Source organism: Lutra lutra, chromosome 9 (assembly GCF_902655055.1).
Source record: "Lutra lutra chromosome 9, mLutLut1.2, whole genome shotgun sequence".
Taxonomy (NCBI): domain Eukaryota; kingdom Metazoa; phylum Chordata; class Mammalia; order Carnivora; family Mustelidae; genus Lutra; species Lutra lutra.
This window is the reverse complement of record NC_062286.1, coordinates 122,082,684-122,099,692: the sequence shown is the minus strand read 5'-3', so window position 1 is coordinate 122,099,692 and position 17,009 is coordinate 122,082,684. Positions and strand designations below refer to the sequence as shown.

The 17,009-nt window shown below is 40.6% G+C and overlaps 1 protein-coding gene across 1 annotated transcript in view; it reads left to right on the top strand.

Annotated features, from left to right (window-relative positions):
- The first annotated feature begins 901 nt into the window (after nucleotides 1-901).
- RBL1 (RB transcriptional corepressor like 1) overlaps nucleotides 902-17,009 on the top strand; it is a 67,793-nt gene continuing 51,685 nt past the window's right edge. Inside the window, exons 1-6 of the mRNA XM_047746306.1 lie at nucleotides 902-2,230; nucleotides 7,178-7,311; nucleotides 14,566-14,766; nucleotides 15,166-15,230; nucleotides 15,329-15,457; nucleotides 15,570-15,730. Coding sequence (XP_047602262.1) covers nucleotides 2,075-2,230; nucleotides 7,178-7,311; nucleotides 14,566-14,766; nucleotides 15,166-15,230; nucleotides 15,329-15,457; nucleotides 15,570-15,730 — 846 coding nt within the window. The 5' untranslated portion in view covers nucleotides 902-2,074. The remainder of the gene's footprint in view (nucleotides 2,231-7,177; nucleotides 7,312-14,565; nucleotides 14,767-15,165; nucleotides 15,231-15,328; nucleotides 15,458-15,569; nucleotides 15,731-17,009) is intronic.

Here is a 17,009-nt window from a genome sequence, read left to right as displayed (position 1 = left end):
TCCAGGTGTGAACAGTGTAGAAGACTGGGAAATTGCTGGGAGAGGGGCGCCTGGGTGGCTCAGTGGGTTAGGCCGCTGCCTTTGGCTCAGGTCATGATCTCAGGGTCCTGGGATCGAGCCCCACATCGGGCTCTCTGCTTGACAGGGAGCCTGCTTCCCTCTCTCTCTGTCTCTGCCTGCCTCTCTGTCTACTTGTGATCTCTCTCTGTCAATAAATAAATAAAATCTTAAAAAAAAAATTGCTGGGAGAGAGGAGAGGGGGGATACCTTCTAGGATCTAACAGTCTCCTCCTAAAGTTCCTGAGGCATCACAAACAACTGCTCTGGAACTGATCTCGTCATTCTGCTTCTACTACCATTTTGTTAACAACATCACTTTTCACCCTCTTGACTTAGATGGAAACTTCTGTTACTGGGGACTCTTCCCTCTCTAGCAGTGCCCCATTCAGTTCTAAGAGACCTCCCTCCAGACTGGCTCCTTTCAATGCTGGACCAGCTCCTACTATCTCCATACCTCTAGTCTCTACCCCATCCAATCCATGTGTCCTGCTGTAGCCAGAGGGACCTTCCCAGAACATTATTGGTCATTCCTCACCTCTTTTCATTAAAACCCCCACTGACAACATTTAGGCTTTTAGTGGGGCATATGAGGTCCTTTGCAACCTACCTTGACCTGTCTTCCATTTTCATCACTGGTGACTCCTTTCCTCATCCAAGCATCAGTGGGCTCTTTGCAGCTTTTCAAACATACTTTGTTAAGTACTAAGTGCCAGCTATGAGCCAGGCACTAATCTAAACTTTGTAATACAGTGAGCAGGAAAAAAAGGCCCCTGCTCTCATGCAACTCACATTTCAGTAGGAAGAGCCAGTGAATAAACAAGATAATTTCAGATAGTGATATGGGGCTATGAAGACAATTAAATAGGGATATTAGAGGGGTGGTTCGGCTCCTTTAGTGCTCAGGAAGGAGCTGGGAAAGTTTACAGTTGATCTTGAATGACAAGCAGGAGCCAGACAAGCAAAGACCTGGTATAGAGTACTTGGGGCCTTTTGACCAGTGTGTGACAAAGGCCTTGAGGCAAGAACTAGCTTGGGCACTTGGCATTTTCAAGGTCCCAAAACAAAGCAGTGAGGCTGCACCTCATTAGACACTTGGGTGGGGGCAATGAGGTGAGGCCAGATCACAGGGACCCTGTGGGGCATCCAAATGAGTTTGGATACTATTTTAAGGGCAAGAGGAATACACTGAAAGATTTTGAGCCAAGGAGGGACATGCTCTGGATCACTCTGGCTCTTCCTGGAAAGGGGTTTCGGCTTGGAGACCAACCAGTTCCATGCCTTCAGGCTTATGCTCAGGCCAGGCTCAAGCCTGGAACAACGATGGTCTTTCCCAGGACAGTTCCTAGGCTCCTGAGAGCTTATCACTGCAGTGCTTTCAGCCCAGGTCAAGCCTGGTTTGCCTCGCCAGCCCTTCAATCGCTCCACAAACCACTCACTGGGCGCAGGGGACAGAGTCCTGAGGTCTCCCGCTGTCACAGAACGACTATTTTTCTGTTCTGCCTCCCTCCTAACTAATGGGGCAGTCAGACTATGTTTGGCGGGGCAGTGACAAATCCAGGCCCATGGGTTAGTGGTACAAACGAGGCTTCTCCCTAAGACGACGGAGGACACCTCGTGATAGGCAGCCCGGCCCGAACCAATGAGCTGGTGAGACCAGAGTGGACACGCGGGAGTCAAGGCAGAATATGGACTACAATTCCCAGCAGACTCTGCGCGCGGCTGCCGATCCCTCCGCACTAATTTACTCCGCCGGCTGTTCACCACGGCCGGCCAAGGACCAAGCCTAGGTCTTTTTTCCTGGAACCGAGGTCCATCTTCTTATCACAGTTTCAGAGAGAGACCACGGAATGCCCTGGAGGTGAAACGGACTTTTTGAGGAGAAACGCGGATGCAGACTATCGGAGAGAGGTCGCTCTGAAACCACCGACTTTCGCGCGCTTTGGCGCGGGTGGTTGTGGGTAGAGCGCCCAGGAGGGAGAAAGGAGTCGGGGGGCTGTGACCGCGGCCTGAGGGGATGTTCGAGGACGAACCCCACGCTGAGGGGGCAGCGGTCGTCGCCGCAGCCGGGGAGGCGCTGCAGGCCCTGTGCCAGGAGCTGAACCTGGACGAGGGGAGCGCAGCCGAAGCCCTGGACGACTTCACCGCCATCCGGGGCAACTACAGCCTAGAGGTGAGCGGCGGCAGGTGGGGCGGCCGGACCCGACCCCCGCCAGGCCCCACCCCCGCCCCGCCCCTACCCCACCTTTTGGGGCGGTGGGAATTTTCCCACCGGGAAGGGTCGCTTCCCCGCCGGGCGCTGCTGGGTGCGGAGTTGGAAGGGCGGGTGTAGACCCATCTATCCATTTTCTTTCTGAGGCGGGAAACTGAAGTCCGGAAGAGGGGCGGCTTGTCCGCGGTCGCACGCCCCTCGGGGGTCCCCTAGACTCCACACCAGCTTCCCGCCGAGCGCCGCAGACGTCACGATAGCGCCCATAAATCTATTAAAAAACCAAATGCCGGAATGGTAAAAACTGAAGTGAGTTGTAGTGCCGACACCACCGCCCAGCCCTTTAAATATGTCATCTCGCTCCGTTCTCGCCACAATCCTGGGAACCGTTCCACCGGAGTGCCTAAGCTACGTGTCCAAGGCCGCGCGGTTAGTGGTGGAGCCGGGCGGAGTCCAAGCCTTCGAACCGCCCCACCGTGCGGCCTCACCCCGGCGGGCGGAGCTGTGGGCTGCTCGCTTTGATGAAAGCCATCATTAGCCAGTGGGGCTCAGCCTTCAGCCCCAGCCTCCTCCCGTCTCAGTATCCTGATGCTTACCGCAGCGCCTGACTTTGAATTAAATAAGTGCGGTCATTACTGGGTTTTTCCCCTAATCATTCTCGCATGGACCCCCCCCCCCCCCCCAGCAGCCCTGTGAATGTGTCAGGGCAGTATTATACCTGCTTTCCAGGTAGTAATATCAAGGCCCAGAGGACTGTGCTGCCCAGGGTCATTCTGCTAATTATTAAAGGACTCCAGTATAGAGGTAGCATTGCGATGGGATGTATTCCAGCATACTCCTCCAGTAACCTTAAATTCTGAGACTTTCCTGCATAATCCAAGGGGCCTGGGCTCACTGACTTACCACCTGGTGAAATAGTTAATTCATGAATGAATTATTATTATTATTAAGGAAATAATTAATTGCATTCAGAGGCATGTAGTTGGATATTTGGAGTTGAGTGTTGAGGGAGAAAATACCTAAGAGACGCCCTTGTTTGTCTCTGGGGTAAGACTGGTAGATTGGATAAAGGACAGTGATCTGCATCCATGGGTGGCACGACTGGGAAGCTGAAGGAAGAATAGGCAAGTAAGGGAGATTATGAATTATGGCCACTCAGTGAAAACAAACTAATTTTTAAAAGCCTGAGAAGGCATTTCTGACTTCCTAAGTCCTCCTTTGATCTGTCATTGAATAAACACTTACTGAGTGCAAAGTGTAGTCGAGGCACTAAACTCGACACGTCTTTCAAAAGAAACAAGATTTATCTGTTAAGAGAGAAAAAAGAGAGCATGCAGAGGGGAGGGGCAGAGAGAAAGTCTCAAGCTGACTGTGCTGTTAGCCAGGTACAGGATTTGATCCCAGGACCCTGAGATCATGACCTGACCAGAAACCAAGAGTCAGATGCTCAACCAACTGCCCCACCCAGGTGCCCCTCAAATTCTTGAATATACCAAGTTTCTTCCCACTTGCGTGTTTTCTCCATGCCATTCCCTCTGTCTGGAAACCTTTCCCTCACTCCCTACAACAGGCAGATTGAAGAAATATATCTGAAGAGCTAAGTGAACAAGATGAAGTTGATCAGGACACCTTAAATGTTTGATTCAGAAAGCACAGATGTATGAATTAAGATTTGGGGACTGTTATTTTGTCCCAAGTCTTTTATTTTCTTCTTCCTCTTTTTTTTCTTTTGTTTGTTATTGGTGAAAGGCTCTTGGAGTAGGTATTTTTATATCTCTCTTTTTTTTTTTAAGATTTTATTTATTTGACAGAGATCACAAGTAGGCAGAGAGAGAGGAAGGGAAGCAGCTCCCCACTGAGCCACCCAGATGCCCCATATCTACTCTTTTTCCCTAACCCTCTCCCCAGGGATGCCTGGGTGGCTCAGTCAGTTAAGCCACTGCCTTCAGCTCAGGTCATGATCCCAGGGTCCTGGGATTGAGTGCCACATCGGGCTTCTTGCTTGACAGGGAGCCTGCTTCTCTTTCCACCTCTGCCTGCCACTCTGCCTGCATGTGTGCGCCCGCTCGCGCGCTCTCTCTCTCTCTCTGTCTTCCCCTCTCTGACAAATAAATAAATAAAATCTTTAAAAAAAAAAAAAAGAAATCCTCTCCCCAGTTCCTATCCTGTCAATATACGTGACAAGCCCCCACTTACATTTCCCCCTTGCCTTTCCCTCTCACCCCTTATATTTTGATGATTCACCACTTAACAAGTTTTAAGTCTTCTGAATTCTCTGACCTCTCCTCAAAATCTGTTACTCTACTATATATTCTCTCACACTTTATCTTCAATTCTTATAGCATACATCTCACCAATTGAAGATAACCGTTATTTGTTCCTTTTCTTCACTCTAGATTTGGAATTACATGAGGTCAGAAACCATCTTTGTATTTCTAAGGTCTAACATCAAAGAATTAAAATAAGTAATATAGGGCGCCTGGGTGGCTCAGTGGGTTAAGCCGCTGCCTTCTGCTCAGGTCATGATCTCAGGGTCCTGGGATCGAGGCCCGCATCGGGCTCTCTGCTCAGCAGGGAGCCTGCTTCCTCTCTCTCTCTCTCTGCCTGCCTCTCCGTCTGCTTGTGATCTCTCTCTGTCAAATAAATAAATAAAATCTTTAAAAAAAAATAAAAAAAAATAAAATAAGTAATATAGTTGACTTTTTTTTCCTTCTTTTTTTTTTTTTTTTTTTTAAGGGAGAAAAAGCAAAAATACTGGTACTTAAGTTTTCTCTCTTAGTGGTGTTTTCATCTAGTAACCTGTATCCAGTGGCTCTCTAATACTTGGATACTATTCCCCAAAATTTGTTAATCAAGACTTCTAAAAGTATTCAGCCACAAGCTTACATGCCTCATTTAATACCTTGAGCAAATAAGACTTCTCCATACATTAGGGTATAACACGGGGGTTTTCTTTTTGTTTTTTTGGTTTTTGTTTTTTTAAAACTGGGTTTTTTGTTTTTTTTGTTTTTTTTAAAGATTTTATTTATTTATCTGACAGACAGAGATCACAAGCAGACAGAGAGGCAGGCAGAGAGAGAGAGGGAAGCAGGCTCCCTGCTGAGCAGAGAGCCCGATGTGGGACTCGATCCCAGGACCCTGAGATCATGACCTGAGCCGAAGGCAGCGGCCTAACCCACTGAGCCACCCAGGCGCCCCTAAAACTGGGTTTTAATTCTATTGGCCACCCATTCCTGTCCTCCCTTTTGGATTATTATAAGAAATCTTTTCATTGGGGGCGCCTGGGTGGCTCAGTGGGTTAAGCCGCTGCCTTCAGCTCAGGTCATGATCTCAGGGTCCTGGGATCGAGCCCCGCATCGGGCTCTCTGCTCAGCAGAGAGTCTGCTTCCTCCTCTCTCTCTCTGCGGGCCTCTCTGCCTGCTTGTGATCTCTCTCTGTCAAATAAAGAAATAAAAATCTTTAAAAAAAAAAAAAAAGAAATCTTTCATTGTTTTTATTCTTTTAGAGACTGGTCTTAAAGAGGCTCTGCAGAACTGTGCTATAAGATTTGTGTCTAATTTTTAATCCTTAAATTACATATGTAGTTCAGTGGTAAAGTCATGAAGTAATTTTAGCTTGGAGATATCTCAAGTCTAAAGCAGACAATTAAGTGTTGAATTCCCAAATGTCACCTTTTTATACCATTGTAAATTGAGGTATCTACTACAGTGGAGAGGCTTACTTACTGTTTTAACCCACTGAGCCACCCAGGTGCCCCTTACTTACTGTTTTAAAGATTGGGTAGATAATTCCCCAAATTTTTACCTCACAAAAATGGTGGTCTTTTTATGTTATACAAGATAGATAAGAACTTTTTATGTGTGACTTGCTTGCCATCTTTCTACTCTGTTCTTTCCTTTCCCTGCCATACTGGTTAAAAAAGAAGCATAAGGGGCGCCTGGGTGGCTCAGTCGTTGGGCATTTGCCTTTGGCTCAGGTCATGATCCCGGGGTTCTGGGGTTGAGCCCCAAGTGGCTCCCTGCCCGGCGGGGAGCCTACTTCTTCTTCCACTCCCCTTGCTTGTGTTCCCTCTCTCACTGTGTGTCTCTCTGTCAAATTAATAAATAAAATCTTAGAAAAAACAAAAGGAGGAATGCCTGGGTGGGTCAGTTGGTTAAGTGGCTTTCTTCAGCTCAGGTCATGATCCCAGCGTCCTTCAATCTTCAGTCTTCTCCCTCTGCCTCTGCCTGCCTCTACTCTTTCTATCTCTCTGACAAATAAATAAATAAAATCTTCAAAAAAAAAGGAGACATAAAACTGAAGTGGTGGAAAGGAACTTGAGCATCATCAAGGCCATGACTGGTGTTTTCAAATCAAGTAAGCTAATGCTGAGGCTGAAAAATTTTAAGAGAACTCCTTCAAATAATATCAGATTTGGGGTGTAGATGAGAGATCTATTTTTATTTTTTTTATTTTTTTATTTGTTTTATTTTTTAAATATTTTATTTATTTATTTGACAGACAGAGATCACAATTAGGGAGAGAGGCAGGCAGAGAGAGGCGGGGAAGCAGGCTCCCTGCGGAGCAGAGAGCCCGATGCGGGGCTTGATGCGGGGCTTGATCCCAGGACCCTGGGATCATGACCTGAGCTGAAGGCAGAGGCTTAACCCACTGAGCCACCCAGGCGCCCCGAGAGATCTGTTTTTAGATTAATGCTGATATATCATCTTACACAGGACTGAAAATAAGGAGTTTTATACTCATTTCTGTAAAACTAAGCTTTGTGTGACCTTGGGCAAATATCTTCACTGCTCTGGCCTGTTCTATACATAACGAAAATAAGACCAAATAGTTCTAAGATCCTTTCTGGTTTTAGAACTCAAGCAATTTAACATAATATATTCATTTTGCTGTTTGTCTTTTGCCTGCCAGGGAGAAGTTATACACTGGTTGGCATGTTCATTGTATGTTGCATGCCGCAAAAGCATTATTCCCACTGTTGGGAAAGGTATCATGGAAGGAAATTGTGTATCACTTACCAGAATACTGCGTTCAGCTAAACTAAGGTAAAGCACTTGATTTTTCAAACACTTTTATAAGTCCTAAATTTACTTTTAGAATTTAATTTCTGCAACTCTATTCCGTTTAAAGTTTGTTGTCCTGTGGTTATCCTTTTCCAATTCTCATATTCTTCCATTGCCTTTCTTCCTCAAATTCTGACTTCAGCCAGAGGAATTTATACTATTTTTTTAATCTGTAATTTTTTCATTGTTTTTTTTAAGATTTGGAAACAATTTCAAGCTTTTAGAAAAGCTGCAAAATAAGGAAAGCACCTAACACCCATATACCCTTGACCCAAATTCACCTCTTATTGACACTTTACTCTATTTGCTTTGTCATTTGATCTTTCTCAAATATTTTTTCCTCAATCATCTCAAAGTAAGTAGCATGCATTATAGCCCTTTACCCCTAAATACTTCATTGTGTATTTGGATAACTACCACAGTTACCAACTTCAGCAGAGTTAACATTGATATAATAATTTAATCTGTCATCTCTATTCTAGTTTTATTAGTTGATCCAATAATAATCTTTATGGAAATTTTTTAAAAGAACATTCCAATCAAGGATTAGGTACTACATTCACTTACTATATCTGTTTAGTTTCCTTTAATCAGGAATATTTGCACAGCAAGAATGTAGTCCACAAACACTCCAACCCCTTTTTAATAGATTGCTCCTCATTTTGGATTTGTCTTATGTTTTCTTATGATTAGAGACAGGTTATACACTCCAGATAGAAAACCACATAAGTAGTTTTGTGTCCTCGCCGTATCACATCTGGAGGCACAATATCCTTGTGCTTTGCTTGTGTTAATTTTGATTATCTGCTCAGTGTGTTGTCCTATAGTTTTTCTACTGTAGAGTTAATATTTTTTACTGTGCAACAAGTAAGCAAGCAGTAGGTCTTAGCTATAGCTTTTACTTGCTCTGGCATTAACCATATGAAACTATTTGCCTGGATACAAAACAAAAGAAATGGAAGGATCCAGATTTGGATAGGTAGTAATGTTCTCTGTTTCTGGGTTTTTCACCCATGACAAAACTATTCGAGGTTGTTGTCCATTTACTTTCCTGGGTTTCCAGCATGGAAGACAAACAAACTTTAAAAGACCTGTCGAGGAAGAGCAATTAAAGTTTCAGTTTATGCTAAATTTAAAAAAAAATTTTTTTCTCAGAATAATTTTAGTTTGCATAAGTGGAAAAATAATACATTCAAGACAATTTTTAAAACTCAGTAGATACCAAAAAAAAAAAAAAAAACCAACTTCAGTAGACCCCAATTTTTGTCATTTATGATAAAAATAAAATGAAAGTATAATTAAGATTGATGGGAGTTCAGGTAATTTTTTTAATTGAGTAAAACCTCCCTCTTCACTGCAGTATAAAATAAACTGACTTTTTTCTATCAGTGCTTCTCATCATATAAAATTTTTAAAATCTTTATAATACTAGATTGTTGGGCAAACAGAACAAAAAAAGAGTAACTTAAAATTTGGAGCACATGATAAAAATTTCAAATAATGAAATATTCTGGAAATAGCTGGTGATGATTACACAATGGGAATATACTTAATACCACTTAACTGTACACTTAAACATGGTTAAAATAGTAAATTTTATATTATACCTACTTCTACCAAAATTTTTAAAAGGGTTCACAAACTTTCAAGTAATACAAAAAAATCTGTTTTTCAGTGTTTTAGTTTTTTTAAAACATAATGAGATCATATAAGTATTGTTGCTTTTCTTTTTTTTTTTTTTTTCCTTTAAAGATTTTATTTATTTATTTGACAGAGAGAGACACAGCAAAAGAGGGAACACAAGCAGGGGGAGTAGAAGAGGGAGAAGCAGACAGGAATCTGACATGGGGCTCAATCCCAGAACCCTAAGATCATGACCTGAGCCGAAGGCAGGTGCTTAACAACTGAGCCACCCAGGTGCCCCTGTTGTTGCTTTTCTTTTTTTTTCTTTTTTTTTTTTTTAAGATTATTTATTTATTTATTTGACAGAGAGAGATCACAAGTAGACGGAGAGGCAGGCAGAGAGAGAGAGAGAGGGAAGCAGGCTTCTTGCTAAGCAGAGAGCCCGATGTGGGACTCGATCCCAGGACCCTGAGATCATGACCTGAGTTGAAGGCAGCGGCCCAACCCACCAAGCCACCCAGGCGCCCCTGTTGTTGCTTTTCTTACTTTATATTCTGGTAATTCTTCCATATCAACATAAGTAGCTCTTCCTCGCTTTAGGACTTAAGATATAAGGATATTTCATATATTTAGCCAACCCTTTACTGATGACCATTTAGAGTGTATTCAGTTCTTTGTGATTACAGACAGATTATTGTGAAATGTATTTCAGATAAATTCCTAAAAGTGTAGGGATGGGTCAAAAGACCCCCATTTTTTAAATGTAGAGTGATACAAAATTTTTTTTAGGTGTCAGATTCTTAACTACTAAAAGAGCATAGAGTATCATCATGTTCATTCCGACAAAAAAGAATTACAAGTGATGTTATTATTTTCATTGATTTATAATAATTTGGGCTATTTATGAAATTTCAATTTTAAGTATAATTTTAAATGATTATTTAAGATCTTTATAGATAGGGAAAAATACCAAATATTGCTAATAAATCATACTGCAAAATATATATAAGTGCAGATTATAGATGTACATGTAATACTAGCTGGGTTTTTTTGAGTATTTACCTGTGAGCTAGGCATTTAATATGTGCTAAGGGTTTGTATGTCTTTATCCATTTAATCCTCACAGTTAATCCCATGAAATAAATCTCATTTTATAGATAAGGAAACCTAGTCACCTAGAGCTTAAATTACTTCCCAAAGGTTTTATACCTAGTAGGTAGCAGAGTATCCCAAATCCATACTGTATTACATATGTATCTACCCATAATATTAGTATGTCTGTTTTGAACTGTATTTATATTCAGCTTCAGTTTGTGAAAAAGACAAAACAACTTCCAACTTAAAAATAAGTTTCAACTGGGACATCTGGGTGGCTCAGTCAGTTAAGTGCCTCTCTTTGTCTCAGGTTGAGTATTGCATCCAGGTCTTTTCTCAGCAGGGAGCCTGTTTCTCCCTCTGCTTGCTCAGCCTGCCACTCTCCCTTTTTGTTCAGGCTCTCTGACAAATAAATAAAGTCTTAAAAAAAAGTTTCAAATAAAAGTTTATTTTGCTATTAAGTGTAATATTAAAAAGTAGTATTTGGGGGTGCCTGGGTGGCTCAGTTGGTTAAGCGACGGTGTTCGATTCAGGTCATGATCCTGGAGTCCCCGGATCCAGCCCAGTGTTGGGCTCCCCACTCGTCAGGGAGTCTGCTTCTCCCTCTGACCCTTCCCCCCCTCCTGCTCTCTCTCTCTCTCTCAAATAAATAAATCTTGAAAAGAAATTAGTGTCTGTTGTGCAATTTGAATTTTTAATTTAGTAAAGAAGTTGTCTGCATCTCATTGTTTTAAGTATTCAGAAGTAATTTTTCCACATTTTCCCCAAGTTTTTCAGTTACTTCGGGTTTAAATCAAGATGACATCCATTCATTCATTATTTTCATATTATAATAGAACCTGAATGATTATTTCATGAAAAATTATTTCTCATACATTTTAACTGGAACACTGGTGATACTAAATTTTTACAAAGTAATTTTCTTTTTTATGTTTTGAGTACCATTGAAATTCAGTAGTATGCTGCTATTGGGACATACACCCCATATTTACCATCTGTACTCTACATTTATTAAAGGGTGTACATGTGGTAAAATATACATAACATTGGGGCACCTGGGTGGCTAGTCAGTTGGGCATCTCCCTCTTGATTTTGGCTCAGGTCATGGTCTCTGGGTTGTAGGATTTGGCCCCGTCAGGCTCCCAGCTCAGTGGTAAGTTTGCTTCTCTCCTCCTGCCCCTCCCCCTACCTGCTCTCTCTCTCTCTATAAAAATGAATCTTTAAACAATATATATACATAAAATTTACCATCTAACCAACTTTACGTGTACAGTTCAGTGGCATTAAATACATTTACATTGTTGTGCAGTCATCACCACCATCCATTTGCAGAAATTTTTCAGCTTCCCAAAGTGAAACCTCATAACAATTAAACAAAAGCTTCCTTCTCCCTCCTAGCCCTTGGCATTTATCAGTACTTCATTCCTTTTTATGGCTGAATAATATTCCATTGCATATATACCACATTTTGTTTATCTGTTTATTAGTTGATGGATACTTGAGTTGTTTCCACCTTTTGGCCATTATGAATAATGCTGCTATGAACATTTGTGCATAAGTTTTTGTGTAGACATATGTTTTTATTTCTTTTGCGTATATATGTATGAATGGAATTATTGGGTCCTATGAGAATACTATGTTTAATCTTTTGATGTACTGTCAGATTGTTTTCCAAAGTGACTACACAAGTTTACATTCCCACCAGCAGAGTTTGAGGGTTCCATTTTACCCATATCCTTGCCAGTACTTGTTCTTATCTGCTTTTCTTTAAGGCCATTCTAGTAGGCATGAAATGGTATCTTAGACTTCCCGAATGGCCAGTGATGTGGAATTTCTTTTCATACGCTTATTGCAGTATGATTTTTTTTTTTTTTTTAAAGATTTAATTTGGGACGCCTGGGTGGCTCAGTTGGTTAAGCAGCTGCCTTCGGCTCAGGTCATGATCCCAGCGTCCTGGGATCGAGTCCCACATCGGGCTCCTTGCTTGGCGGGGAGCCTGCTTCTCCCTCTGCCTGCCATTCTGTCTGCCTGTGCTTGCTCTCTCTCCCTCTCTCTCTGACAAATAAAAAATAAAAAAATAAAATAAAATAAATCTTGAAGATTTAATTTATTTGAGATAGCAGAGAGCACGAGTGGTGAGGGGAGGGCAGAGGAGAGGGAGGAGCATGTTGTCCACTAGGCACGGATCCCAACTTGGGGCTTGATCCCAGGACCCTGGGATTGTGACCTGAGCTGAAGGCAGACACTTAACTGATGAGCCACCCAGGTGCCCTAGAGTAATGTATTCTTCTTTACAACAGAATTCCAACGAACAGAATTGTTTTGAAAGCCGTGAAGTTTACTTTGCTTCTTATTTTACTTTAAAAAATCATACTCCTAGGTTAAGTAATAATAATGCTATAAGTTTATTTGTTTCCAAACATTCTGATATGCTTTGTTCCAGGTTAGAACAGCCATACTAGGAATAGCAATAAATACAATGGATTTATATAAGTATGTATTAGTCAAGCATCTTGTTTATAAAAAAACAGATACCAACTACTGACTAGCTAACTAGTCTTTAGACAGAGTCTTTAGGATGACTTGAGAAAACAGAGTTGGAAAATGTCCAGGAATAAAATGAGACTGGGTAGAGCCAAAAAGTGTATCATAAGAATTCATCTAACAAGGACACGACTTACATGGCTGGCAGTGCCATTTCTGGACATTGCCACTGTGTTTGTCCCTAATAGCTGAATATTGCTGATGATCCTGCTATAAGAATTTATCACTTGCTCAGTTCTGTGCATTTCAGCTCCAGTTTCAAAATCACAAACATATATCAAAGACCTCAGGTTTTATGCCTTCACCCTAACTTCAGTGAAGCTGATCTATCTGGTAGACAGCGAGACTCAAAATTGTGGAATTCCTTGAACAAAAGAAAGAATTTCACATGCTGAACATCCCTGCCTCCAAAACAATAAATATTTAGTAACCCAGCAAAAAAAAAAAATTGTTGCTATTATTGCTAAGAATCTTTTAAAGAGACTCAGATTCTCAGATTTCAGTCTGCATATCTGGAGTTTGAATACCTATGGATAATTAGCTGATGATGTCTTTCATCACCTTTTTTTCTTTTTTTTAAAGATTTTATTTACTCATTTGACAGATGGAGATCACAAGTAGGCAGAGAAGCAGGCAAAGAGAGAGGAGAGCCTGACGCTGAGCGGAGAGCCTGACGCGGGGCTCTGTCTCAGGACCCTGAGACCATGACCCAAGCCAAAGGCAGAGGCTTTAACCCACTGAGCCACCCAGGCGCCCATGTTCCATCACCTTTTTTAAAAAGGTATCATTCTGGGCCGCCTGGATGGCTCAGTTGGTTAAGCAGCTGCCTTTGGCTCAGGTCATGATTCCAGGGTCCTAGGATCGAGCCCCCGTATCAGGCTCCCTGCCTAACAGAGAGCCTGTTTCTCTCTCTCCTTCTGCCTGCTGCTCTGCTTACTTGTGTTCTCTCTCTGTCAAATAAATAAGTAAACTCTTTAAAAAAAGAAATAAAGGTATCATCCTGGTGCTGGTTCAGTCTTTACTGAACCTGGCTAATTCAGTCAGTAAAGCAGACATTACTTAAAAATGAAATCTTTTTTTTTTTTTTAAAGATTTTATTTATTTATTTGACAGAGATATAGCAAGAGAGGGAACACAAGGAGGGGATGTGGAAGAGGGAGAAGCAGGCTTCCCACTAAGCAGGGAGCCCGATTCAGGGCTCAATCCCAGGACCCTGAGATCATGACCCGAGCCGAAGGCAGACGCTTAAGGACTGAGCCACCCAGGTGCCCTTAAAAATGAAATCTTAAAAAAAAAAAAAAAAAAAAAAATCTGTTTATGGCACTAGACACTTAAATGAATGCTACAAATTTCAATCTAAAACCATACTAACATGAAGACATAAAAAATGTACCCATGATTGAATAAGCCAGAAAGGTGGACTAATAATCTATTAAAGTAATTTTCTGGGTATGTACTACCTTTTCATTTATATTTGATGGTGGAACCACATATTGGAACACAAACACTTGAATTTTATTCCTAAACTATAACTGTCTGGTGCTTTGTGATCAGCTTCTACAATCCACTACTTGGGAGATTCTGTTTGTCTTCAAACTAATTTCATGAACTCAATCTGTTCACATTACTTTAAAATATATACAAATTATTGTCTGGGTGCTGTAGGGAATGAAAGAAGTAGATAGGTACCATTACTTCATGGATAGAAGACATTTATGTAATGACCACTAATTCGATATCTATATTCCCATAGTGATTCTGGAAGCCAGAGGAATTTCATAGCACTTGGGAATAAGGTTTTTCAGTTGCCTTTTTTTTTTTTAATAAATTTACGCTTTTAAGTAAAGATTTTTTTTCTTTAATCAAGATTCTTAAGATTTGTAGGCATAAATAAAATGTTAACTTGTCCTTTATATGAACTCACTTTAAAGTTGAGCTTTTTAAAAAATAAACAAAGTTGCTTTTTTTGTTTAGTTTAATACAGTTTTTTAGTAAAATGAAGAAGTGGATGGACATGTCAAACCTGCCGCAAGAATTTCGTGAACGTATAGAAAGGCTAGAAAGAAATTTTGAGGTGTCTACTGTCATTTTCAAAAAATTTGAGCCAATTTTTTTAGATATATTTCAAAATCCATATGAAGAGCCACCAAAGTTACCTCGAAGCAGGAAGCAGAGGTAAGACTCTTAATTGTTATGTAATTGACATTAAAAAAATACAAATTATGCTATAAACTTTGGAAATTTGCATTTTTGAAAGTCTGCTTTTTAACAGAAGTATCATTTGTAAAAAAAATTGATAAAAATTGATAAAAAAATTTTTTAATCCATTTATAATTAGCATATCTGGAAATTCAGGGTAATATTTTCACTTATTTTTTATGGTCTGATTATTTTGTGCAGATTAGAAATATTTATTTAAGTCCACTTAATGAACCATAGGTTGTCCTTTGTGAATAGAATTTTACATATAATTTGACTTTACTATTTGTTATTTATATTTGCTGCTTCAATTTAAATGACCATGTGGAGTGATATTTAGCAAGTTAGTTAAAAAGTACATTTTTTCCTTTCTAGGAGGATTCCTTGCAGTGTTAAGGATCTCTTTAATTTCTGTTGGACACTCTTTGTTTATACTAAGGGTAAGGTGATACTTTCAATGGTTTTACATTTCTGCTGTGGGAACTTGGTGTTATTTGACATAAGAGGTTTCTGGTCTTTGTGTTTTTTTCTTATAAAGGTAATTTTCGTATGATTGGAGATGACTTAGTAAATTCTTACCATTTACTTCTGTGTTGCTTGGATCTGATTTTTGCCAATGCCATTATATGCCCAAATAGACATGACTTGCTGAATCCATCATTTAAAGGTAAGACTTTATTTACTTTTGAAAACTAGTCATCAGTATTTAGAAAAAGTTTTAAATGTTGACCATATTCTTCTAACCATTTCCTTTTGCTTTTCATATCCTGTCAAACTAGGTTTACCATCTGATTTCCATACTGCTGACTTTCGGGCTTCTGAAGAGCCTCCCTGCATCATTGCTGTACTGTGTGAACTGCATGACGGACTTCTAGTAGAAGCAAAAGGAATAAAGGAGCACTACTTTAAGCCATATATTTCAAAACTCTTTGACAGAAAGGTACTGCACTTATAAGTAAATGGCTAAGATTTTTAAAGGTCAGCAGCAAAAACCTCTAAGGAAAAAATAATGTTTTAAGCAAGTTCTCAGCATTAGGACTCAGGGTCAAGATTTCCAGGTTTCAGTCTCTGCCATGATTTAAAATGCTGTAATGCAGAATCACCCTATGATCTTTTGTGATGTGCAAAACTGAGCTGTTAAAGACTGTGACCGGGGCGCCTGAGTGGCTCAGTGGGTTAAAGCCTCTGCCTTCGGCCCAGGTCATGTTCCCAGGGTCCTGGGATTGAGCCCCGCATCGGGCTGTCTGCTCAGCAGGGAACCTGTTTCCTCCTCTCTCTCTCTGCCTGACTCTCCGTCTACTTGTGATATCTCTCTCTGTCAAATGAATAAATAAAATCTTTAAAAAAAAAAAAAGACTGTGACCAACTATATATACTGTCAAGTAAATGCACTGGCAGAAATGGCTGTAAGAGGTTTTAATAAAAGAATTATAAAGAACCGAACATTGGAATAAGCCTAATAAAGAATTATGGAAAGCAGAAGGTCAGGGTAAATTAATTTACCGCCACAATTTGAATAACTGCTGACTATTTACTAAAGATGGGGTGATACATAACAACTATAGCTTCAATTCTATATAAACAGAACAGAAAATCTGTTATAGTTTTATAGCCACTTACAGGCTACCTGCATGCATTTTGGATTTTTTTTCTCAGCAATTTACTTCACTAATTCTGTATTTACGAAATGGCTTACTCCTCTTGTTCTCAATTTCTTACTTTCCCAACATTGAGCCATTTAATCCAGCTAGTACTTGAGTTTTCTCTTTGGTTAAAAAAAAAAGGCGGGGGGAAGGTGAATTAGGTCATCACTGTGGTTCCTTCCACTCTTTGTAGATAATACGAGATTTTTCTTCAATCATAAAGTCTTCTCTAACTGGGTGGTTCTTCTGTTACACACACTTTTGTATCTAGCTTTATCTTTCTTCCTGTGTGTATGTATGTGCATATGTGTATCATGGCTCCTTACTTGCAAGTTAAACATGTCCAGCAAAGTAAACTTTGAAGGGAACTCAATAATTGTCTTCTGTGCTCTGCAGAAGCACCACATTAGTGGCCCTGGGGTATAATGAGCACAAATTTTGGTTTGCCTGGATTATCTAGGTTTTGGTTGTTGTCTTAACATAATTATTATAGCACCTCCTTTCACTCCAAAAGAGTCCTAGTTTGGATAGTTGTCCTCCTACTCATGGGCTGCAGATGTTTTGTTTTGCCTATGT